Below are 26,180 nucleotides of genomic sequence, written 5' to 3'. Positions count from 1 at the left end.
TGTTCTGCCTGTTATCACATTAGATTCAGTAATGCAATTCAAAAATAATAAAACATTGTTTAGCAAATAAACATGGGTCTTCTATACCCTATAAGATCGGCTGGTTCCACCGAGGATATTTTTGTCAGCAGAACATTGAAATGGGCGCTAGATTCTGGCAGGTAATTAGAATGAATAGACAGTAGTGGTGCTATATTAGCTTTGTAATTACAGTTGCAGTGAATGTGTGCGTTCAGAAGTCTCATGGGGTCATCTCCCTGCATTTGTTTAGTTTCATTAAGCTTCGCTTCACATTTAGACTTGATCTAATACCAAAAAAATTTGCAAATGTAATTGTTTTTTTTGTTTTTTGCATGGAAGTAATTATTTGTCAGTCTTGAGGAATATGGATTGTGTTTTTTAAAAAGTAATCTGTGTGTAAGGTCTAGACAATTAAAATATATTTATGAAAAAATCACTTAATATCCTGTGCTTAATATACACTTAATACGTTTGTAATGTTTGTTTTATGAATGATTTACTGTCATATTTGATTTATGTGTATAGTGAGACGTCTTAGTCACATTCACAAAGGCTGACAAAGAGAGGAGTGCTTTGTGTATGATATGACGATGTATCGTAATTCAATAAGCATGATTGATAATGTCTAATGAGAGATATTTGTGCCCATATGGACACATCAGTCATTTCTCATTTCCCACACTATTAATGTGCATGATTCACACGTTAACTGTCTGGCTTTTTGTATTTATGCACTGGACACTATACTGTGTGCTGTGCATTTATTAAGAATTCTGGGGAACAAACACGGGCTTTTAAAGTTGAAGGTAATATTTTATTTGTAATTTGTGGACTATAGAAGTAAAGCATTGGCCTTGTGGTGCTTTCAGAAAATTGCTTTTTATATAATATAATGTTGGTTCATTATTACTTAATAAAAACAAGGCATATTTAATAAAAACACTGTTGATACTGGATTCAACTAAAATACTAATACTGTAACAACAGCATGTTTATTCTGATATGTTGTGTAGTTTTGAGTTCTTTCTATATTCATGGCAACATCAAAAGCCCACCAGTCCAGCACAGTGTGTGTTCAGCTCTTCTGGAAGTTATCAGCACATCTAAGTTAAATTTGTATGCGCTGCATGCCATATGCTGCCTATCTGCACGGTTGACACAGTGTTAATCTAGCAGTGGGAGTCTGACTCTTGGCCAGTAAATACACACTTCTTCACATACGCTTCTTAGACTGTTGGAGAGGGAGGGGTAGGGATTGCAGAAGGTAAGTGGAGATGGACTTTGTGGAGAGATTGAAAGAGCATTCATAAAGTAAGTGGAGAAATAGCAAAAGTGGGTCTGATTGACTGACATAATTAGAGCTGGACTTTAGAAGTGTTGAAATTAGATTGTGACACTGAGGTGGATTTCACCTTCAGAGGTGCCGCTGAAAGAAAACAAGTAATGGAAAGTTCAAACTTCAAATGAGCTCCAAATCAGAAAAAGCTTGTCAAGGTAAATGACCCACATCAAACAAATGCACATTTTCTCTGCTTGGTGCTCGACAAAGATGACTTTTGTTTGCAAATTTTTGCATTTTTTTTTACATGCAAAAAAGCAGAGATGTTTAAGACAGTAGAGAGATTTAGATTTAGAGTTTACAATTTTTTTTTTTTTCTTTTTTTTTTTTTCTGTTTTGTCAGATAAGAGGAGCTGTGTTACTGGGCTGCTTTGCCAACTTTAGATTGTAGTTTTGCATTAGAATTACTTGCTGTCATTGAAGTTACTGAAGGTAATCCGATATCTCTGCAGATGAATGTAGTGTTTATAGCGGCATATTACTATTTATCATTATTTTATGCTGGATAAACAACATTTGGTTGTTCATATTTCTTTTATAACCATTATGCATGCATTTTTAGATTTTTTTTATTTTTTATTAGAGGAAGCAAACAGAAAGGTAATTTGAATAGAAGCATGAATGAATAAAATATGAATGAAATTCATGAATATTCTGATCATTTTATACAACCCAAAGTGTATTTTTTAATTAGAAAAGGGAAAGTTTGTCAGGATAAATTTTGAATGTTGTTCATTTATTGGATTTAGGTTGAGTAGATGCAGCAGTTAACGTCTCTATAGTATTTATATGCACTGAACAGAAGAACCTAAACTGTTAAAGTGTGTTAGATGATCATATGAGGAGTGGCATAATCTTGTGTGTGTGGGGTGGGGGTTGGGGGGCTGTGTGGCTGTCTCTGTAAACAGGCCACTAAAACATTAATGAAAAGGAGCAAGCTTTTTGGCATAGTTGTCACTCTCACCTTGCTCTATTTTACTGCATTCTCTATATTCTTCTAGAAATGCCATATAGTGCAGACCTTCCCAGTGTAGAATAATTGTGAATCAAAATGCTCAGACAAAAGGACGAAATATTGCAGGGTAACAGATATGATGGTGTGTAGGGAAGCTAGGCACGTTCCTTCAGCCTGTCATATCAGCTGACCTTTACAGATGATGAAAACACTGGTCTGTGGCCCTGAGGGATCTCTGAGTGCCATGACCACATTATTAGCTGGATTGACCTCCATAGCACTTCCCAGCCCTTGTACCCTGACCACTGACTGACCTTCTGTCTGACCAATACAAACTCCAGCTGAATGCTGAGTTCTTCCTTTTTACTGGAGGAACAATGTGCACTCCACTACCTCTGTGGTTTTCTTTTGCTTGGTCATCTTTCTTTCTGTCTGTCTTTCTTTTCTTTTTTTTTTGGTATGTTTATCTTTATTTTTCTTTCGTGTATTTCTTTTTCTTTCTTTCTTTGTGTCTTTCTTTCTTTGTTGTCTATCTTTCTTTCTTTCTTTCTTTCGTCTGTCTCTGTCGTTCTTTCTGTGTTTGTCGTCCTTTCTTTCTTTTTCTTTCTTTCTTTCTTTCTGTGTCTTTCTTTCTTTCTTTCTGTGTCTTTCTTTCTTTCTTTCTCTTCTTTTTTTTGGTATGTGTTTATCTTTATTTTTCTTTCGTGTATTTCTTTTTCTTTCGTGTTTCTTTTTCTTTCTTTCTTTGTGTCTTTTTGTGTCTTTCTTTCTTTGTCTTTCTTTTTTCATGCATTTCTTTCTTTGTGTCTTTCTTTCTTTCTTTCTTTCTTTCTTTCTGTCTGTCTCTGTCTTTCTTTCTTTCTTTCTTTCTTTCTTTCTTTCTTTCTTTCTTTCTTTCTTTCTTTCTTTCTTTCGTGTCTGTTTGTCTTTCTTTCTTTCTTTGTTTCTTTCTTTCTTTCTTTTGCTTTCTTTGTCTTTTCATGTGTTTCTTTCTTTGTCTATCTTTCTTTCTTTCTTTCTTTTTCTTTCTTTCTTTGTGTCTTTTCGTGTCTTTCTTTCTTTGTGTCTGTCTTTCTTTTGGTGTCTTTCAATTTGGCAAATAACAGATTGTAGATCCGGTTAAACTTTTCCCTCACTTTTCAATTTTGGGGAGGAAAAAAAATGTGGGAAGAATGAGAGTGGAAGCCCTTACAGATGCAAGTCAGCATTTCACACTGCACACTTTTGATCTTGAGAGTGCAGAAATGCAGCAAATTCAAAGGGAATTATTAATATGCTATCATGGCAAGGTCTTTAAAACAGCACTAAAGCTGTGAAGTAGCTGGAACATTAGGAAGTTTCTTGTCTTGGTCTGGACATGCAAAAATGCAGAGATGTTGAAGGCAGTAGACAGATGTTTTACCGTTTTTTTTCTTCTGTTTTGTCAGATAAGAGGAGCTGTGTTACTGGGCTGCTTTTCCAACTTTGGATTGTAGTTTTGCATTGGAATTACTTGCCGTCATTGAAATTACTGAAGGTAGATGTCTTCAAACGCCCAGGGATTGTTTGATCTTGGCTGTCTGTCAATACCTGAAACATTATGTTTAAAGGCACCACGACCTGATCTCATATTTAATTTATTCATAGTTAAAAGACAAAGGATGATCTACATCTGTATCTAAAAACATAAGAGAGAAATATTTGGTCTCATCTTCAAAATAATTTATTTGAATATATTAATACTTTTATTCGGCAATGACTCATTAATCAAAAGTGACAGTAAAGACTTATAAAATATTATAAAATAGATACGTAGCTTTGCGACGGTTTCCACAAAAATATAAAGCAGCACAACTGTAACAAAAATGTTTTTTAAGTAACAAATCAGCATATTAGACTGTTGTCTGAAAGATCATGTCACTGGAATAATTAAAAAATAGCAGCCTTGCCATCACAGGAATAAATTTAACATTTTAAAATACGCTAAAATAGATAAGTTATTGTAATATTGTTTTTACTACATTTTTGATTAAGTAAAAGTAGCCTTGGGCGGCATAAGAAACCTTTCAAAGAAAAAAAAATGTAATGTTGAAATAAAAAGTGCATTAAAATAAAATTATAAGACTGTAATATTCATGTTAAATATCTTGTAATGCCAGATATCATGTCGTAAATGGACTTTATGCATGTTATGCAGTATGGATCTTTTCCACGTCTTCACAATGTTAATTTTTTTTAATCCTCTCTAACTTTCTTTTTTTTTTTTAGGAATTCCACTGAAACATGATGGAAATATAATTCAATCATTCCCGACTTTCCACAGGCACATCTTTCCTAGCTTTGAGAGTGAATGGTAATGCATATATTCATGTTGAGCCGTGGGTGAGCCTGCCCTGCGTTGAATTCATGGGCAAACCCTGCTAGAGTCGCACCATTTCACTGCTGTTCCCTGCTGTGCTCTGCAGCAGCTCCAACGCTCCTTTTCATTCATTATTTTTGAGTAGCGTGAGGCTACGGTTTCTCAGGGTGCTGCAGCACAATACGGCAGAGCTTGAAGTCACAGTCGCACATCAGAAGTTCAGAACTAGCTGCTGCTGGAAATGTGACATGATCCCATTTTTGGAAACAGTAGCCCTGCTGGAATATATGGATTTTATGCTGAACGCATGAAATCTTTTTCTGTTAATGAGTATGATGTAGGAAAAGAGACGAGAGAGTTAATTAAAAAGAAAAAAGCAGTATAAATGACAAATTGCTGATTAAAAATATAATCATAACCACTGTATGAAAGTTACCTAATTACTGGGTTTATTCAAGACACTTGTGTGTTAATGTTGTGACTGGAACTACTGTAAATTTCTTTTCCCATCTGTTTTTTTCCTCTGGTCATATACAGAAATGTGGACCATATTATATTAGAGCCTAGAATAACATAATAACATCAGCTGTTCCTTTATGTAAAAAGGTCTCAAATCGTATTATTGAATCAGCTCAAATGCCCTCTTGTGGTCTTCTGTGACAATTGCACATGCTTATTGAGGAATCATAACTGGATCTTCTGCAGTTGCTGAAATGGGAATGTGGTATAGTCTGTATTGTATTAATTTCAATTTATACAAGTCTAACCATCAATTAATAAAAAAAAAATAAGGTTAGGAATATGTTTCTTTATAAAAGGTATACTTCCCTTTGGTGAAGGTTTTGAGAAATAACCATGCGTAACTGAGAAATAACCAATAATCTAAAATGGATTATTCAATTTAATGTTTCAGCTATTATGGATATGCGAATTTATGGTTCCACAGTAACACAGAGCAAATCCATTCCTGTGATTAGGTAAACACTACTGCTTAAAGTTAGTAAGTCATGTTATGTCATATATGTTGTTGTTTGAAGTTTTGAAAGAAATTAATACAATTATATTGAGTCAGCATTAAATTGATCAAAGGTAACGGTACATTTATAATGATGATTTCAGTTTCAATTAAATGCTGCTTTATGGATTTTTCTATGACATAATAAAGAAAACAAGATGATAATGATACATGTGTTCTTGAGCTCCCTTGAAAAAATGCCTTAACATACTATATTTTTGATCAAATAAATGCAGCCTTGGTCAGTATAAGAGAACCCCAACTTTACCTTACTGACCCCAAACGTTTGGAAAGTATATTGTATTCAGAACTACTCTTACAAATGTTTGAGTTTCACATACAGCCAGAGCTGAGGGCTGCGTGAGTGCAGGGGTTAAATATTCATGTTGTCTTTGGGACTGAATGGATCTAGAGAGCCGGAAATCTAGGTCACCGCTGGCACCACTGGGGTTACCGTTAAAATCTGGGTCACCTGTTAGCGTGCACTGACGGTGAATGACTAAGCAAAGACAGCTGGTAATTGGCTGTCAGGGTGCACAAGTTGCACATCCAGCTTGGACAGGAGTTATGATTTTAGCATTCAAATTATTACTCGCATTACCTTTAAGCATGAAATGTTTCTTAATATTATAAATGGGGTGTGTATGTGTATTTGTACGTGCGTATTTTGTGTGTGTTTTAATCTACTCGGTCATGAACGTTGTTCTTTTTTGTCCTTTTTTACAGAAAGAGCTCAGCCTTCCCAGACGAGGAAGTTTGTGAGTAAATCTACTTTAATTGTCTTAAATTTAACACAACACACAATTGAGCCTAGACATAAACCTGCATCCTCAGCATAACATTTTTTAAGATGTTTTATCATCTACAGAACAGAAGTCAGGGTAGAATGGAAGCCTGTTTCCACAACGGAATTGAAAACAATTGTTACTTTTTAATCTAACAATTAAATTAATTGCAATTACACAGGTATATTCTTAGTCCAGGTGATATGTGAAAACAATGTTCACTTTTTCATGAAAGCATAAAACTTGGTACACTTGTATAGTTTGTGGCCCTAAACATTTTCAGAAATGAAGCCATCGCAAAAACGCCTTGTGGTTGCCATGGCGACCATTTTATGCAATGAAAGAAGGCATAGCTTTTATTCTTGCTGTAGTATAGTTGTTGCCGCTGGCATGTCATGGAGACACAGTTTTAATTGCAATAATATGGACTATTGTAAATGCTGTGATACTGTGATGCTCAGATACTGTTATTTCCTTCTCACATTGCTGATTTCACCATTAACCCTTCACCTGAACAGTTTATGTTGCTGTATATGGTATCATTGTAATCCTTGGCCATCAAAACATAGGGGTGGACATGACCTTTTCTGTGTTATCATGTTTGGTTCAGGAGATATGGCACAAAATACATAATTTGGTTTTGGCGGAAAGTAAAATGGTCGCCATGGCAACCACAAGGTGTTTTTTGCTATGGCTCCATTTCTGAAAATGTTCATGGCACTAACCTTTACAATTGTACCACATTTCATGCTTTTATGAAAAAGTGAGCATATCACCTCAAATTTTTGACATCACCTATAATATCTCAGAATTGTAAGATATAAACTTGTACTTCTGAGAAGAACTTTTTTTCAAATTCTGAGATAAAAAGTCACAAGTAATTTATTTATGTATGAATGTATTTATTTATTTTTAATTCTGTGGTGGAAATGGGCTTCCGTAGGGTAGGCACCATTAAGATGGCTGTGAGAGATTGACTTCTGATCCGTTTAGTGGGTTATACTGTTGTGTGCTTTTGTTTACTCATCATCCAGCCATTGAAACACTGAAAATGCATCTTTCCAAAAAGAAACTTTTAAATGAGTGTGTTGGAAAATGTAGGAGTGACCTAAGACTTTGAGGCAGTGTAGGACTTTTATCAATCACAGCCTCCTTTTAATTGCTGGAAAATTAAAAATGACATCATCTGTGATCTAGCTCAGGATCTGTTTATCATTAGTGCAATACATTCTTACAGGCTTTGTTTTACAGTGAATTACTAGATTTCATTATTAAAATAAATTTTTCTCTTGATCATGTTTTTTTTTTTTTTTTTTTTGCTTTGAAGATTTTGAGAGACAAAGATGTGAAACGTGCCTAGTTAGCTACAGTTCTGAAAATAACACTGTTTTATGTAAATTACCTTCCCAATTACTTCCCATGTCGAGCTTCTTTATGCAAGTTGATGAGTAAACAGTTCTTTTGTTGTCCTTACATCCACATAAAAGCATTTGCTTGTTAAAGCATGGCTTGCATTCATATTTTTCTTTATTTTGTTTATTTTTGGAGTTGCACATTTGCATACAAATAATATGAAATATAACCTTTTTTAAAAAGTGCAGCTGATTATGATTATAGAATGGTAATGGAATACCTGTAGATACCACTGAGTTTTGTTTACTCCGTCATGTTGAGCTCAAGGCTTCCAGGCAATCTCTTGCATATAGGCTGAGTCATCACACAGCTGTCTTGAACTTTGGCAGTGACCAGAAATTTGAAATATAAGATCTTTGACTGTCATCTGAACTGGGCCCTCCGTAAACTGTCATCTACATATTGCAACATTTATGGTAGGACTTCATAGTTACTTGAAATTGAAATCATAATATGTGAACCTGGACAACAAAAGCAGTCATAAGGGTCAATTTTTTTTTAAATTGAGATTTCAATGCAGATGCATCATCTGAAACCTGAATAAATTTGTTAGGATAGGACAATATTTGGCTGAGATACAACTATTTGAAAATCTGGAATCTGAAGGTGCAGAAAAATCTAAATATTGAGAAAATCGCCTTTAAAGTTGTCCAAATAAAGCTCTTAGCAATGCATATTACTAATCAAAAATTAAGTTTTGATATATTTACGGTAGGATATTTACAAAATATCTTTACTTAATATCCTAATGATTTTTGGCATTAAAGAAACATTGATAATTTTGACCCATACAATGTATTTTTGTCTATTGCTACAAATATACCCCAGCGACTTAAGACTGTTTTTGTGGTCCAGGGTCACATATGGCCTAGAATGATTATTAAACTGTAATGTCTCTGTAAACTGAAGTGAATATTTGACGTTCATGGGTGTCACATGTTTGGATTGACTTGAAGGCGTGAAAATGACAGAATTTTCATTTTTCATCTTTGAAGAGTTTTATAATATGAACTAAAGCTTTGTTTTGTGTTTCTCATTATAGGATGCATACTCATCCATTGCATTTTTAGTAATTAAACCTGATGTCTGATTTCTATGAGGGAGTCTTGGGTAACAGGACAAACTTATATTTCTGACAGTTCAAATAAACCAATCTCTACACCCTAGCCATTGTTTTGGATTTTCAAACAAGTTCCCTAGAATTTTTAGGAGAAGCATTATCAATATATAAAAATTAAAAAAAAAATATATATATGAATAAAAAAATAAATAAATGAAATTGTTGACTGGCGTAAAGTAAAGGTAAAGTCGTGACGTATTGTCAAGTATGGTGACCCATACTCGAAATTGGTGCTCTGCGTTTAACCCATCCAAGTGCACACACACAGCAGTGAGTAGTGAACAAATGCGCACACACACACACACACACACACACACACCGTGAACACACACACCCGGAGCAGTGGGCAGCCATGCTGCGGCGCCCGGGGAGCAATCGTGGTATTGAGGGTGGAGAGAGCGCTGTACATTCACTCCCCCCACCTACAATCCCTGCCGGCCGGGGACTCGAACCCGCAACCTTTCGATTACGAGTCCGACTCTCTAACCATTAGGCCACGACTTCCCCAAAATATGTAAGTAAGAGTATTGAGCTGTAAATTGTATGTGGATGGTATAGCTCATATTTTGGATTGAGACAGATGAGATGAAGTTTTTCTGAGCTTATATTTGAGTGCAGGCTTGGGTATCTGAGCACAGCCTGTGACGTTGTTAATATCTCTTCTGAAACTCTAGAGGAGGTATATGTAAGAGAACTAAGGTCTTTACAAAAATATGAGAAACTGGGTTGCCTTCCCAAAAGTCTCAATTTAATCTCATTTAATGTCCAGGAGAAATAATTGCAAAATTCAAAACATCTTACTGGTGATTTATCTTGTTGTTGTTTTCCTTGCCTAAGTGTTGTCAACATAGCTTTGGTTAAAAGTCTCTTCACAAAGTATCTAATAGTGTATCCATTACATTTTGAAATATAGACACAGCTTTAAAACTACACTGTAAACCCTAATGAGTCGAGACTACTCAAGTGATTTGAGGAAAATGATTCCCTCAGTTTAATTGAGTAATGGGAGATTGACAACTCAGTTTGAGTTCACCTATTGTGGCATTCTCATTGAATTAACTTACTTTTTTAAGTACAGATAACTTAAAAGGCAAACAGACTAAACTCAAACTTTCCAGTTAATATATATTATTTAATTGGTTTTAGAGAAATTCATTAAAACAATTTTTTCTTCACATCAACAACTTTATTTGGGTTACACTACATGAATTTCGATAATGTATACTGACATACAAAAAATGCAATTACAATACATGGAGTATCAGAACAATTTAAAGCACACTGAACATGTTTGTCACCTACATTAATGTATTTAACATAAACAATGCTTTTATAAGAGTAAGCTCATATTGTTAAGTCACATTTTCAACAGAAACAAACATTTAAGTAATGCTAAGTTATGATAACTTGATTTCTTTATTAATGACAACATTGGGGTTTACAGTATAGGTCTGTCAATCCCCGCATTTTCCCTGAATGTTATGTTTTCTTCACTCACAATGTTCTCTACTGTCTGTAAACACTCAGATACTTGTGAACAAATTTGGAGAGCCCACAGGCGTTCATAGCACACATTGTGACATGTTGTGTATTTTCATTCTGGTTGTATGTGCTTGACCCCCATTCACTCCCAAAGCTGGGAAGAGACGGATATTTTTTAATGTAACTCCGATTGTATTCATCTGAAAGAAGAAAGTCAGATACATCTAGGATGGCTTGAAAGTGAGTAAATCATGGGGTAATTTGCACTTTTGGGTGAACAATCTCTTTAAAATCCCTGTTGGTATAATGGGCTGGTCCCAATACTTTTGTCCATGAATGTATGTACTGTGTGAAATATTATTTGATAGAAAAAGTTTAATTTTAATATAATATAGTTGGATATAATGCAGCGTTTGTTTTCTGGCCAAGCCCTGTAATCAAGTTAGATTTTTGGCTCTTCATAGTTAAATGGATGGATATTCATAGACTTGAAGGCAGAGCCGAGGGATGGAAGGTGTCTAGTTCGGGGGTCTTAGGATGGCATCTATGCTTTTTGTGGATTATATCATCCTGATGGCTTCATCAGGCTGTGAACTTCAGTGTTTACCTGGGCTTTTTGCAATTTTTCGTAGGGCAGGAAGAGAAGCTCAAGTACCTTGAGGTCTTTTTCACAAGTGAGGGTAGGTTGGGGCATGAGATTGACAGTTGGATTGGTGTGGTGGCAGCAGTAAAGCGGTCATTGTACCAGGCTGTCGTGGTGAAAAGAGAGCAAAGCCTGAAGGCAAAGCTCTCAATTTACCAGTCGATATGTGTTCCCAACCTATGGTCATGAGCTCTTGGTAATGACTGAAAGAATGAGATTGTGGATACAAGTGACTGAAATGAGTTCTCTCTGGTGTCTGGGCTGACCCTGAGAGACAGGCAGCGAAGCTCAGACATAAAGGATCCTGTTGAGGTGCTTTGGGCGTTTGGCCTGGATGGCTCCTGGACGCCTTCCGGTAGAAGTATTCCAGGCCTATCCAACAAGGAAGAGACCCCAGGACAGACCCAGGAGGGATTATATCTATCGGCTGGCCAGGTGAACCCTTTGGGATCCCCCAAGATGAGCTAAAGGAAGTGTCCAGGGAAAAGGACATCCTTAGCCTGCTGTCACCGCAACCCAGTCCAAAGAATGGACAGATCTGGTCTGCATCAAAAAGGTCTTTATTAGGGCTATTAATTTAACACTGTAATTTAGAGGTTTATAAATTAATGATAAAAAGAAACTATGCAATTTAAAATCATTAACATTTCAGATTTATCACATATTGTGTAATTAATTCTATTATTGAGATTGATTGCAGGCCCTAGTTTTAGGCCTATATAGAATTGCTTTATACTCTTATCAGTAAAGTTTGGAGGAGGCAAGATAATGACATTTTAAGAAGGGTCTGGAATATGTTTATATGTCTGTTTGGTGGTGGTGGTTGGGGCTGTTTGTGTTTGTAATAGGTCAGAGACTTCATTTTCTATATTTAGAAACCATGACAGTTGGTCGTTTTTTATGGTGACCCTGATGACTGTGTCTGGTGTCAGTTGACCTGTCTGGCATATGTGAAGGTGCAAATCCAAGATCACAACATCACAGGTTATGCAATTGACGTTTTTAGTTTGAAATAATTAATATGAGGAATTTACTTTTACAGTATACAATACATATTGTTTGATTGACCCCATACCACCTTGGTGTGTTTCTTCCCCCTTTTTATTCTAATTATGACATACTATTTTTTTTTTTATATATCCATCCATCCCACACAGTAACTGAAGTTCAGAAGTGATTTGTAGCAAATGTACAAAATATATTTTAAACAATTCTATTATAAACGTTTTTTTGTTTGCTGGTTTTCATATCCTGTTTCAACATGTTTTAGACTTGTCACATTCTTTCACACTCCACAGTGCTCTCATCCTATGTTCACTGTTCTTTCCAAAAAATGTATTTATGTACACGTCATCGTACACGTTTTCCGTCAGTTACGCTCTCTCGGTTGGATGTATATGAAAGATCTTCAATATGTCTTAACCTGTCAGAAACAAATTAGAAGAAAAAAAACATGTCAATGAATTTTATTGGCCTTTTGCGTTTGTGATTTATGGCATGCTTCTGTGATGGCGGCACGGGCATTGTGTGATGAATGTGCTGTTACGGTTGTCTGTTTCTGAGAGGGAGTGAGTCAATGCAATGGTCATGTGACTGGGCTCAATCGACAGTGAGATGTAGTTGAAGTGGTGGATGGGGAGGTTATGGACACTCAGGTCATGCTCTCCAGATGTGTTTACTGAATGATAATAAGAGGTGAGTCACCCGTTTATGCATCAGCGTTGGCAGCAGCAGGTCCGTGGCCCTGAGATGTTTTGACTTTGACTTTAAACCTTATCTATTTTTTTTAAATAAAATATTTATTACAAATAAAGTAGCTTTTATAAATGTATAAAATTATTAAAATTTTTGTAGCTAGCAAATGGTGAAAAATAAGAGCAAAAATGACCTTAATTTTAAGGGATATAGCGAGGGTCTTGTGAAACTGAAATGCTTAGCTTATTATTTTTTAAAGATTTCTATAGATATTAGTTTGTTATTTTAGTACTTAAACTTATTTAATTTCACTTTGCATTTCATTTACTTGCCAAGGCAACATTTCTAATGTTCTACGTACATTTTCTTTTAAAGGTGCCATAGAATGGAAAACTGAATTTACCTTGGCATAGTTGAATAATAAGAGTTCTGTACATGGAAATGACACACCGTGAGCCTCAAACACCCTTGTTTCCTTCTCCTTATGTTAATCTCGTGAATAAAAAGACCATTGAAAAACAGGCGAATCAGAACATAAAACCGACTGTTATGTAACAGTCGGGATCACTAATAGTTATGCCCCCAACATTTGCATATACCCGCCCATGTTCTAGGCCAGCCGAACCATCAGAAGTTCTGCAGGTATTGTGAAGAAACAAGCGAGGACAACTGCGAAAATGGCAGATCATGGAAATAAATGTTATGTTCCAGTCTGTGCAGGGCGTGTGATGTTGAGGGATGGGTTGGTGTCTGTATTCAGAAAGGCACGGAAAGCAAATAACGTGTTCTAATAAAATGACACGAACCACTAAAGGGACATGGTTAGCTTGTTGTTAACTCTTGCCTGTTACAGTACATAAGATTTCACTTACCGCATTAACAGAGTAAGGAGAGATGACTGAGGATGATGGCGAATGATTTACTGCGAGCATCTGATCGTGTAAAATGTGTGGGAAGTACTGCCGCTCCATAGTATAAACAGAGTACATGCGATTGCGAATCTCGAAAGTAAAAGTAAAAACTGTTTCAATGCCCAGGCTCCTTGATGCCCACATTTTATTTACAGTATAATTACCCAACGATATAATTGCGCGAGAATGTATTGAAATATTTTCCCTGTATTTCCTTCCTGTGAGCTACTGAAATGAGCCGCACTGTGAAACAGCTAATCAGAGCAGAGCTCAGCATTATTATTCATGACCCTTCCAAATAAGACAACAACAGACCGTTTCATTCTGGGGAGAAATCCTAGGGTGGTAACTGGACATGTAAAACTGTTTCTGGAGAATTTTTGCACTTACCTAAGCCACATACCTTCTTTGTAGATATCAGAGATCAATTGAAAATATTGTATCAATGCATTCTATGGCACCTTTAGCCCCACAATGTTATGATGTGGGTTGTTAATAGGGTGTTGATATGAGGTTGCTAGGGTATTTTTGGTGGTTAGAATTAGTTATTTATTAGTTTGTATATATATATATTTTTTTTAAGTTTTAGTAATTTTGCTGTTTTTGTCATTTTATTATTATTTAAAAAAAAATAGTTATTAACTTTGTTTTTAATTTCTGTTTTAGTAAATTTAGTGTTTCAATTTAAACCGTATTTAATCTACTATCTTATTTCAGTTAGTTGCCAATGCAGCATTTCTAATTTAATTGTAAGCAGAAATTGGTTTTCCTCTAATATTTCTATTTTATTTCAGTATTTCTCAGCTACTATATCATAAGAATAGCAGTGCCTCTTTTTTTAATTTAATGAAAAACATAAATTACATACAAAATATACAATTAATTTAAAAAAAAAATATTAATATATGACGCCTTTAAGTTGACCTCTAAGAATTTCTTTAGGTATCTTTCTAACGCACGTGTATGTTATTGTCCAGTATGATGGCAGTGTGGAAAAGAAAGGGATACAGCTGTAAGGTTATTACATATAATATTAACCTCCACCAATAAAAAATGTAGGGGTTTTATTACATTAATATTAATATAGTTTAATTTAGCTCAAAGGGAATCATTTATGATTTTATAGGGATTTGAACAGAATCAGTGTTACGGCGATTCACTGAGCGAGCCGTATGACAAACTCTGTACTGGATATTAAAATCCCAAATATAGTGAAAACACTATTAAATAGCACAGTAACGAAATCGACAGATTAAGGCATTAACTTGTGAGCAGAAAACACAAGATACTTCTCTTTTAAAATATAAATCAGATTTTATTTATATAAACCTAAGACATAAACTAATCTAACACATGAACACAAGCATTCACAGCATTCACACGTTGCAAAAAGAGAGAGAGTGAGGAAAGGATGAGTTTAAGAGAATGGAAATGTGAAATCCCAAGTTCACAGCAATATGTGCTACTGCATAGACCTGAACAACCATCAATCACTTATTTAACCCTCGCTTTGAGTTTCTCAATGAGGCTAAAATTTATATTAAATACACCAAATAGAACCTGTTAGAATCTGGAGGTGTGTTGCTTGCTTTGCCTGTGTAACGGGGTTGTGTCCTCGTTGCAGACAGGGGGTTCCCCGAAGTATCTGATTGGCTGGAAGTTCAGTAGTCTTTGAAGTGATGTCTCTTGGGCGTTGGCTGAGTTGAAGTTTGGTTGACTTGACGTTTGAGTGCAGTCGGAACTGGACTTTGTAGCAAACGTACATTAGAACACGAAACTCCACGGAAAGAAAAGAAACTAACGTAAAATAATAAAATAAAATGATGTAACGAGACTAAGTTGTTTTCTTTCTCATTATGGCACCTGAGGCCAGAGCATGCTCAAAGGGCAGCATGCACGCGGTGAGAGGGACAAGGGTACGAGAGTCAGAGAGAGAGCGAAGAAGGTAAGAGAGTGTATTTTACGATGTCCTGAGGTTTTAAACTCAGCTTATGGACCGTCCCATCTGGACGTATTGACCAATTAGATACTATCCTTGCTTAGCTAGGGTGTGTTCTTCACATCATAAATCAGCTTGTTATCAGTCACATGGTCCGAATTTTACAGGCTTTGGCAAAGTATACCTTTTTGAACATGATTTCATAATAAGACTATGATGCATTTGACAAAGAATTGATTGGAAGAAACATTCACATCATGGATTTTCAAGCTCATACATACTAAATATGCAATATTTATCTTTAAGGCTCGAGCTATTCAATACTTATTAAAAAGACATACATATTATTTGATTAAAACATGATATGTGGGTACAACATAAAAATGTCCTTTTAGGATGATTTTATGTGCATATGGAGAAGAAAGTTTTTGTATAGTTCTAAGGAGAACGAATGCATGTTCTTTAGAGAAGGAATGTTGGTTTGGACGGTCTTTTATGTGTGGAGACACGCCCGAAAGAGTCTGTAGCTAATGATTTTCTATCACAGGTTTACGTGTGAACATCAGTCTTGATTACTTGCAACAAATTTGACAGTCTCCTTCTTGAATTGGAATTATCAATAAGTGTTCGTTTGTCTCAAGGTTGTAAGCTGTTTGATGACAGAGGCTTGCTAGTTGGGATTTGCTTGCTCCAAACTAGATTTATGACGTCCTATTCCTTAAGGCCTCTCTGCATTCCAGCTCCTCAGGTTTCAGTGTTCTGATGCATCTTAAAATGGTCTGATTCAGTCTCTGATATCCTACACAGCAATTAATGAATGTAAATAGAGGGTAATAAGTGAAGTGTGACCTGTTAAATCCCAATGGTGCAGCCTCAGCTGATTGCTTCATTACCTCAAACACGTGCACATGCAAACAATGAGCCTTGAACAATCTAAAAGATTAAAGCTATTTTGGTTATTCATTAAAGCATTGCCTCTTTGCTTCAGATAAATACGTTTTGCTAATCCAGTTTCTCAGAATGAATGAGTTTGGCCTAATTCAGAAGAACTGCAGCAGGTGTTTAACTGGGTTCTGTCCTTACGCCTCACTTCCCGACCGCCTGCTGCTCCTGTCTTTGATGCACTGTACACTGTCATCTGCAATTGTGTGCTCCCATGAGCCTGCCAACTGTGGACAACAATTTACTTTTCATGAAATGCAGCCCATTAGACTTGTATTCACATTTGTGGTGTAATTGGTTTTGCCTTCATATCTAGTTTCTACATAGCTCCTTGTTCAAGCTCTTGTTGGACAAAATTTTCCAGCCAGTTCAAACCTCTACAACTAATCCAGAATGCGGCTGCAAGATTAGACTTTAACGAGCCGAAAAGAGTGTCACACCTTTGTTCATCAACTTGCATTGGCTACCAATAGCTGCTTACATAAAATTCAAGCTATTGATGTTTGCTTACAAAACCACTCTGCACCCCTTAACCTAAATCTAGACTTATGTGCCTTCAAAAACTTGCGTTCTTTAAGTGAACAGCACTTTGTAGTGCCATCCCAAACAGGCACAAAATCACTTTCACAGACTTTTACCTTAATTGTTCCCTGCTGGTAGAATGACCTGCCCAACTCGATCCGAGCAGACACATCTCTTCTATCTACACTTGATCCTCTATCACTAGTACTCTGGTAACACTTTAGTATAGGGACCAATTCTCACTATTTACTAGTTGCTTATTAGCATGCATTAATATAATATTGGCTATTTATTAGTACTTATAAAGCACATATTCTGCATGACCATATTCTACATACCTAATCTACACAATACCCTTTCTTAACAACTACCTTACTAAGCAATAATTAGAATTAATTACGAGAATTGGACCTTAAAATAAAGTGGGACCACTCGCCTCGTACTCAGTCTCTTAGAAACATCCGATGTCAACAAAGCAAACGTTTTGGTCTGCCTCTCCTTACCTCTTATGTTGTGCAAGTTGCATGCTGGACAAAATCTCTCACCTTCTGAAACATTTCCTCTGGTAATTTCAAAGCCAAATGTAACTGTTGATCCTTTACAGTCAAAGCTTCAAGGGTGAAATGAACTTGTCAAATCCTTTCATTCTGAAGTTGTTTCTGTGCCGTCTGCAATATAGCTGTAGCTCTTTGTCCTTTTAAAGATGACTTCAGATATAAACTTGTATATAGGTATAATGAGATGTCTGCATCTCAAATTGAAGCGTACATGATTCCTATAATCCGCCACTTTTCTTATTGTCTTCTCATACTTACGCACAACTTTCAGGCTTTCCTCGCCAAATTGCTTAGCAGTCTGTCTATGTAGATTCATCACTAAACCATCCAGGTGTTAAAACATTCCAAAGCTTAAATTTTTATTAAAATCACTGGACTATAAAAAGCTTAACAGGATGTTTCGGTGTCTATCCAAACACCTTCATCAGTTGAAAAAACTGGAAGTAACTCTGGCTAATATATTCACAAAAGTTTGAGACATCATCTGTCCCACGCCTATGATGCTGTGCTGGAAACGGTGCCACGATGCTGCAAGGCACCATCATGAGCTGTAACACCATCTACTCTGGCATGTTACACATTTAATCTAGTAGTCATATGACCTCCTATAGGTCTGTTGATCATGTGACTTTTGTGGATATATTAGCCAGAGTTACTTCCTGTTTTTAGAACTGATGAAGGTGTTTGGATAGAAACCAAAGCTTTTTATAGTCCAGTGATTTTGAATAAAAAAAGTATTTTTGGAAAGCTCTATCTATGCCATCTTTTATATGAACGTCTTATTCTATTTATTTATTATAAAAAAAAAACCTTGCTTTCTGTACTGTTAAACTAAACCTGGACTTGTCACAGCACTTATATTGTTGCTCTTTTGTTGTTTTGATTGCTTCTATTGCCCTCATTTGTAAGTCGCTTGGGATAAAAGCATCTGCTAAATTGCTAAATGATTAAATGTAAATCTTCATCCTGTTGTTTGCCTGAGCGTTTGAAAGATTGTTGTTGACATGAGAACTTGAGTGTGCATTTAAAAAAAAAAAAAAAAATAGATCACGCCGAAGATGTCCAGCGTTACAGTAATCTCCGTATTGCACTCAAGCACATATTGCAGAAAGTACAAAGAACACATGCAAATCCAGCTTTTATGTGCACCTGTGAGAGTGTAAGTGAATAGGTTTTTGTGCCCATAAAAGAGACTTTTTTTTGGCAGATTTAGTAATGATCTTCTTAATTTTGTTGGCACCCTTGTTTCAAAGTGCATTTCAAATGTGATGTATGTATTCAAACATGATGTTTTAGTACTTGGTTAGTAATGTTTTAAAGTATGCCAGAGCCATTTTTTCTCCCATTGATCACAGCAAGTGTTACAGCATGTCTTCATCTTTTTAGCCATTTCCTACATCATCTAGGGTTTTGAGTAATATGTCTCTCATTTTACTAGAGCATATTGATGTTGCTAAGCAGAGGGACACATGTGGTTTCAGGTCTGATGCCTTTCCCGGCTTTATGAGTTTAATTAGCAGGTCTTTAGCGGAACTCGGGTTAAATTGCTTGTTAAATCTTGAGCTCATTATAGCAGCGGTCTCCAAGCACCTTTGTCCCCAGTGAAACTCAGTGTCTGGTACAGACTAGTGCAATATTCTCCATGTATCATAATAACAAAATTATTTTCAAGGCATTCTAGAAAATTGATGTTTTGTCATATTCCTTAAAGCAGAGGTATTCAATTAAAGCTCCAAGATGATCAGTCTTTACAAAATCATAAAATATTTAATCAGTTGACCCCAATAAGATATGAATATTAAAAGGTAAGATAAAATATTTCATCAGGCTATTTTACGTTTCAGTACCTATGGCAGGAGGCCATATGACTGAGAAAAGATACTGTACGATGTCTAGGGTTTTCCTGTTGAAGTCTAGATGATATTTTTGTTTTGTTTAAATTAAATATCTACTAAAAACAATGCACAATAATCAAAATGCTTTCGCTCTCATCAAGCAGAAAACTAATAATTGATTAGTAATTCTAAAGTTTTAGTTTTCTTTTCTTGCCATCTACATTTTATTTATTTATTTTTATTTATCTATATTTATTTTGCTGTTCACTGTGTTTCTGCTACTGTTGTACAACCCTGAGCAGTTGTGGTTTGTACAGCTCTGTGGTTTTGATGCGCTGCTCACTTTGAACTGTGGAAACCGTAAAAATGTCGCTACTATAAATACGTCTCATAGGCCATTTAGGAATCAACGAAACCTACGAACCAAGCTAGGGTCAAGAATTGGAGTGTCCGCTATTTGAGGACCACTGTTTTGAAAGTTAAACTTTTTTCAATTTGTCGGCAAGACGGCATATATTTGTTTAAACGTCTAATATTTGTATTTTATTTTAAGCTTTATTTTAAATAATGAAAATGTTCATTTGAACTGTTTTAGTTTGTCCACTTTAATGCTAGTCCAAGTTATAAACTCCCACATCCAAATCTCTATGATACTAAATATAGCTCAAGTCCTTCCTTCAATTGAAGTCTGTGGAATTTTCTTGCCCTTTTTATTATCTGGCAGGTAAAACCAAAAGTCTTATTGCTTAGAGAAATAACAGCACATGATTTAGGTATATCTGTAGCAGCTGTGCTGGATGAGTTACACACCAGATTAATACTTTGGGTTAAGGATTTGCTTAAATTCTTCTCTCTTATCTATGGGAATTTTTTTGTTTGCCTTTGCAAACTCTGAGGTGTCATCATGTCTTGTTCTTGGGTTCTCTCTTGAGGCATTTATTGCTTATTTCACACCTTTATTTTGAACATTGACAGTTATGCTGCAGTGTAATGTGGGAAAAACACCAACACTGTGAATGATGGTCAACAGCCCTGCTGCAGTTAGGAAGTGCTGCATGTACTGTAGACTCCTCTGACTGTGATTTGCTGACGTAAGTCTCCTTCCTCAGTGGAGGAGGGGCGTTAGATCGGTTTAGTGCTGGTGCGTAAGCGACAGGGGAGGGGAAAAGCATTGTCGCCCAGCCTCCCTGCCCTCCACAGGCAGTTGATGATCACATCTGACAGCTCGGGTGGAAGTTGAACAGCTCAGAGCGCTGGGTCCCTAGTATCTACTCCTCCCCTGTGAGCAGCTCTCAGCCGCTTTCTCTGCACCAGAGCCTGGCTTTGGCTCTTTGTCAGTGCATAGGGGTGCGGGCAGACGAGCGGCATGAATATATCATGTACACAATAGAGTGAACGAGTGCAGCACGACCATGAAAGCCCAGCGGGAGAGGTTGAGGATTCCGGGGTTGACATTGGAGTGAGTATTTTCCCTTCTCTCTCACGTCTTCTCTGGCTGAGATGACAGCGACAGCAGACTGTTTATCTGCAGTGTGTCTGTCGCTGTAGTGGTGACGGCACATCTGAGCCGAGCAGTGCAGCATTACCACAGTAGCAGCATCTGCGTCATGTGTTGAAGGGTAAATATAGGTTTGCTAGCTTGTGTTGATCCAGCTAGTGTCCCTTTGCGGCAGCTTTGCATTTGATTTTTATGGAACGGGCTCATGTTTGTATAAAAAACGATGATGCTAGATCAATACAGGATCATCTTGTAGCCATGGCTTGTCAGATTAGAGCCAGAAGGACTTGCGCAGCAGATGGGTGACCTGCCTTTCTGTTTTGCTACGCAGACATCTCCTCTTGCAGCATTTATACTGTAGCTTTTTATCACCATCGCTTATTAAATTAACTGGTTGAATCCCCTACAGAAGGCCTGTTTGTTGTCGACCTGTTAGCAGGTCAAAGACGCCACCATACTGTAGTGTTTGGTGCAGCAACGTAAACAGTTAATCTCTCGTCATACTCGATTGGCCATTGATGTTTTGATAAGATGAGACTCCTTTGTTTTTGTTTACAGGGGTCGCAAGAGATGCATGTTTGCGGCTGTGATCAGGTGTTGCATCATGGCTGCTGTTGCTAAGGATACAAATACATGCGTATCTCCTGGACATGTCAGCTCAGCAGTTTCACCTGACATGCTTTGTTTCTCGGCAAAAGCAATGTTTGATAAACGCATGATGTTTGTAGATTAACAATTATTTTTGTGAATGTTTTAATGTTAATTAAATTGGGACTTGTGGCCAGTCTCTATAATATCAACAAGTATACAATAAAAAACCATTTCATGCATAGGCGATGGAATGAAATAGAACATTGTTGTGGCAACCCCTTCACAAAACGGCGTCTTACCCGAAATGCCTTCAATGGTCATGCATGATGCTGCTCTGTGGTTAATGCATGCCAGTTTGTGTATGTCTCTGCACTCATATAAGCTCTCAACTTCAAAAGCTACATCCTGAGAGAGACTGTTCTTGTCCATTATGAACATTCACAAAACTCAATTTGACTTCCAGCCTCACTCCACGAAGCTTGAGCCCAACTCCTACAAGCCCTTGCAGCCCATGCAGCCCGCTGCACGCGTTTCATTTTTGGAGGTAAGCGCGTGCTTCTTTTACATAGCCATTTTGTTTTGAGGCTTACCGTGTTCAAGGCTCTGTGTTCCGCCACTGAAAATGAAAGCATGGAGTTCAGTGATCGAAACGACACAGGGTCTTTATTCATTTACCTCTTGAGTTTTATTATTTTTACGTTTGAAATCTTTGAATGCGATTTTATTGTCTAAAACTGTGGGGAATAGCTTTGTTTCTTGTGCTTATATAACGTTCTTATATTCACCCCCTTCCCCCAACCTTTTTGGTGAGTCTCTCATTCGCCCTCTTTTATGTGATAAATAGGATTTGCTGCTTTGGCCGTTGAACATTTTGGTGGAAAGAGCTCTGCACCATTTCTGGTGGAATCCAGGTCATTTCAAAAGATTAAAAATGAGGAACTGTGGCGGCGATTACTTTTACGGCAAAAACAAAGGAAGCATTTTTGAGAAAGCAAGACTTTTTGAATAATATGCTTTTTAGACTTGATAACAGTGAATTAACAACTGGAAAAGATTGTGGTTTCATAGGTTAGAGTACATTTCATGATGAGTTTACACAAAATGCATGTGCCTTTAAAAATACATAAATATATTTTGTATATTATATTATATTAATACTTTGAAGCAAGTGTGGTGACTGTGCTTTATGAACATGCATTGGATCTCTTGACAGTGAATGTGTGTAGTCACAAAATCAGAAACCCCTTCCTTTTGAAATCTGATCACAAATGGTCACTGGAGACTCATTTGAGATGCATGTTGTTGAGCAAAGTGTCTTAGCTCAAACTCTTGTTATTGGATCATTCAGGACAGGTTTTAAGGCCAGGTATAAACATGACTATTGATTGCTTGAATCTAACACTCATTTCTTAAGTGAAAATTGACAATCATCACATTTTGTTGAAGCTTCCTTTTGTTTGTTGCTATATGCTTTGTGGCCTGTTCTAGAATTCTACATTAAAAAACAAAACAAAACAAAACTGAACAGCACAGCCAATCTGCCTTTGCTTATCAAGTAAGTCTGTTTGGCTTGCTGATGAAATGGGTCATTGAGCTGTTTGAACTAGTTTGATTAGTTGGTGTTTACACACGATAGTTGTGAAAACTGTTTAGATAAGGAGGTCATGACTACATTACAGAACATCCATACGCATGGTTTCTGAAAAATATGAAAAATTACACAGTGCGTTCACTTCATTCCGGAGTGTGGATGGATCTAGTGGATCTTTCTTTTCAGGCCCTCAAATCACTTGTACTACATGGTCACAGTAATCGGGCTTCGCACAGACAGTGCACACAGATATCAGCAGACTGTACTGATAAAATGATGTCACATAGATTTTCTGCAAGCCAAAGCAGAATGCGGACAAGGAAGGTATACTCTGAGCTAGGGATGCACCGAAATGAGAATGAAACACTAGGCCGAATACCGAACATGGTTTTTCATGTTTTTCCCCTACGTATTTTGGCTAACGAGCAGATAGTGCCGCTAGTTCGTGCAGCGCTGTCAGAATACATGCAATTCATGCGTGTATTAAAAAGCATAACAGCCTGCATTTAATTTATTTTTATAAGGCCATTTCAGTCATCATACAGTAACCAGCAACAACCACCTCTTCCTCTTCTCATCGAAGACATGCAGTACTAACCATGCAGTACTAAACAGTCTCTCGCTGTCGGTGCTTATAATGATTTTTGCGTCTTTCTCAGACCGTTTTAAATGTTTCTACACTGAAGACATGTTTGCTGCATTAGCGCGTGCCTCTATTTGATCGCGCCACGTCATTGTTCGGTACAATTTGTTTTGTTTTGTTTGTTTATTTATATAGCACAGTTTCATTCAACTCACATTGCCCAAAGTGCTTCACAATCACAAGCTAAAAAAACACAAGAAGATAGCAGAAATAAACACATCCACATCACATAAAACACACCATTTAAAGATGCTCTCCATTTGAATCTAAAAGATGTTGTTTTAACATAGCTTTGAACATGGGTAAGGATTTGGCAGATCGAATAGATTGAGGGAGGTCATTCCACAATTTAGGGCCTGCTCGAGAAAAAGCTCTGTCACCTCTGTTTATATTTTGTCCTGGTAGTGCAAAGCAGATGTTGATTTTCTGATCTCAAGGATCTAGAGGGGGTGTAGATTGCCTCCAAACCGGACAAATACACAGGAGCTAGATTGTGCAAGGCCTTAAAAACAAGTACGAGGATCTTATAAATAATTCTAAGTCGTACTGGCAGCCACTTTAATGAAATTAATAATGGAGTCACAGATTCATATTTCTTTGCCGACTTGATCATTTTTACTGCAGTGTTTTGGATTTTCTGTAAACGCATAAGTGCTCGAACTTCAACTCCATAATAAAGGGAATTACAATCCATTCGAGAAAAGACAATGGACGTAATTCCCTTCTCAAAACCTGAACTAGATAGAAATAGTTTAGTCTTAATTTATTCTGTCTTTTCGGTTATTCAGTCTTTTGCGATTTTCGGCCGAATAATTTCGGTTGCCGAACATTTGGTGCATCCCTACTCTAAGCTTTATATGTTAAAAAAGATAACTTACACTTGGTTGAATCAGACCACTGCTATTGTTTTTGGTGCTCCAATTTGGAGAGGATGAACCAAAAACAGTGCATACAGATATAGAGCACAGGCTGACACAGAAGACACTAGGCTTGGCTTGTTCCCAGATTTAAGTTTCTATAGGTCACTGGCCTTGCAGGAAGAGATAAGAAGTCATGAGACTAAAGTTGTAAGATGACTGAACTAGACTTTGCTCTCTTCATGCGTGACCAGCTTCCTTATGATTATGTCCATATCTGAAGCACTCTCAGCTTTGATTAGTTGTCTGCGTGCCTAGTTTAGTCGTATGCTGTTTTAGGCTTGTCCCAACTTGTCTACTTATAGTGACATCCTTTGCCTCACACCTTAGTGGCTAGCGGCCCCTCTGCATTCAACGGCTAATTGTCGAGGGCGAGTGGCCCCATTCCACCCCTCCGACTTCATCTGTCATGTGTCAGGGAGGTTGGGCCTCTCCATGTCCCTGCCTGCCAAAAGAGCAGATTGAAGAACAGACCAGGAGGAGATCAAAGGTGCTGAAGTGGAAGAGAGAGGGTGGTTTTCTTCTCATGACAGGTCCAGAGAAGGAAAAAAAAAGGAGAGGGGTGACGAGGCTTGGCTACAGGGTGCAGGACTTGCACATGTTTATGGTTGAAAAGCTGTGCATTTCCATTTCAAATGGTCCGATGAGTTCTGGAGCGGGGCCAGACTGGGAGAGCCGTGAATGCATTCACTGCGTTGTCTGCTGATGATGCATTGCTGCTCTGACTCATGCCCCCCCTCCCTTCCTTTCCTCTCCCCTCCCCGCCTCAGGATGTGGTACGGTAGGTGCCTGTTACATGATATGGAGTGTGCCTGAGTCTCAATGAGTCTACGGGATAGCAGCAGAGCTGTGTGACTTTAACATCAAAACAAAAAGTCATCGTGCTGGAAGCAGTCCTGTCCCTCTGTCCCAGAGGCACCCAGCATTCGAGCAGGAGCGGATATGACCTGAATAGGAAACAGCTCAGAGGAGCTTTCACACTCTGCGATTTAGGACACTTCAAAGGACACAGTGTCCCCCTTGACAGCCTGTGTATGCTGCAGAGAGCAGCAGATGTGCATGGACGAACCTCTGTAGTGACAGAGCGTCACGCTGGGAGGACCTCCCAGGACTCTTGCATTGGGTGCCTACTTCTCGTGGAAGCCAGGCATTTTTCCTCACTCTCTTTTCCAAGACAGCTCAGAGCACTTTGGGGGTATGACTTTGGGACAATGTCCGACTCCAGCTTATGGACTCTACTCTCCAACTTTTCTATGCCTCACTTTATTAGTGGAGCAAGATTACGGCGCTCCAAAAGGTAAACGAATTGATTGCTTGTAACTGCTTTCGTTGGGTTTTTAGGTGGTAAACCTTTATCAAGGATTAAGTCAGTTGAGGTTAGACAAGAACAATATGGTAATGCAGGTGCTGTATTTTCTATTGTGTTAG

At 37.3% G+C, this 26,180-nt stretch overlaps 1 protein-coding gene across 1 annotated transcript in view; it reads left to right on the top strand.

Moving 5' to 3' along the window:
- Positions 1-26,180, top strand: part of mast4 (microtubule associated serine/threonine kinase family member 4) — a 122,337-nt gene that overhangs the window by 62,862 nt on the left and 33,295 nt on the right. Inside the window, exon 4 of the mRNA XM_079417320.1 lies at positions 6,395-6,426. Coding sequence (XP_079273446.1) covers positions 6,395-6,426 — 32 coding nt within the window. The remainder of the gene's footprint in view (positions 1-6,394; positions 6,427-26,180) is intronic.

The sequence above is a fragment of the Barbus barbus genome (genome assembly GCF_936440315.1).
Source record: "Barbus barbus genome assembly, chromosome: 5".
Taxonomy (NCBI): Eukaryota; Metazoa; Chordata; class Actinopteri; order Cypriniformes; family Cyprinidae; genus Barbus; species Barbus barbus.
Note: the sequence above shows the minus strand (reverse complement) of the source record. Positions and strands in the feature narration are given on the sequence as shown.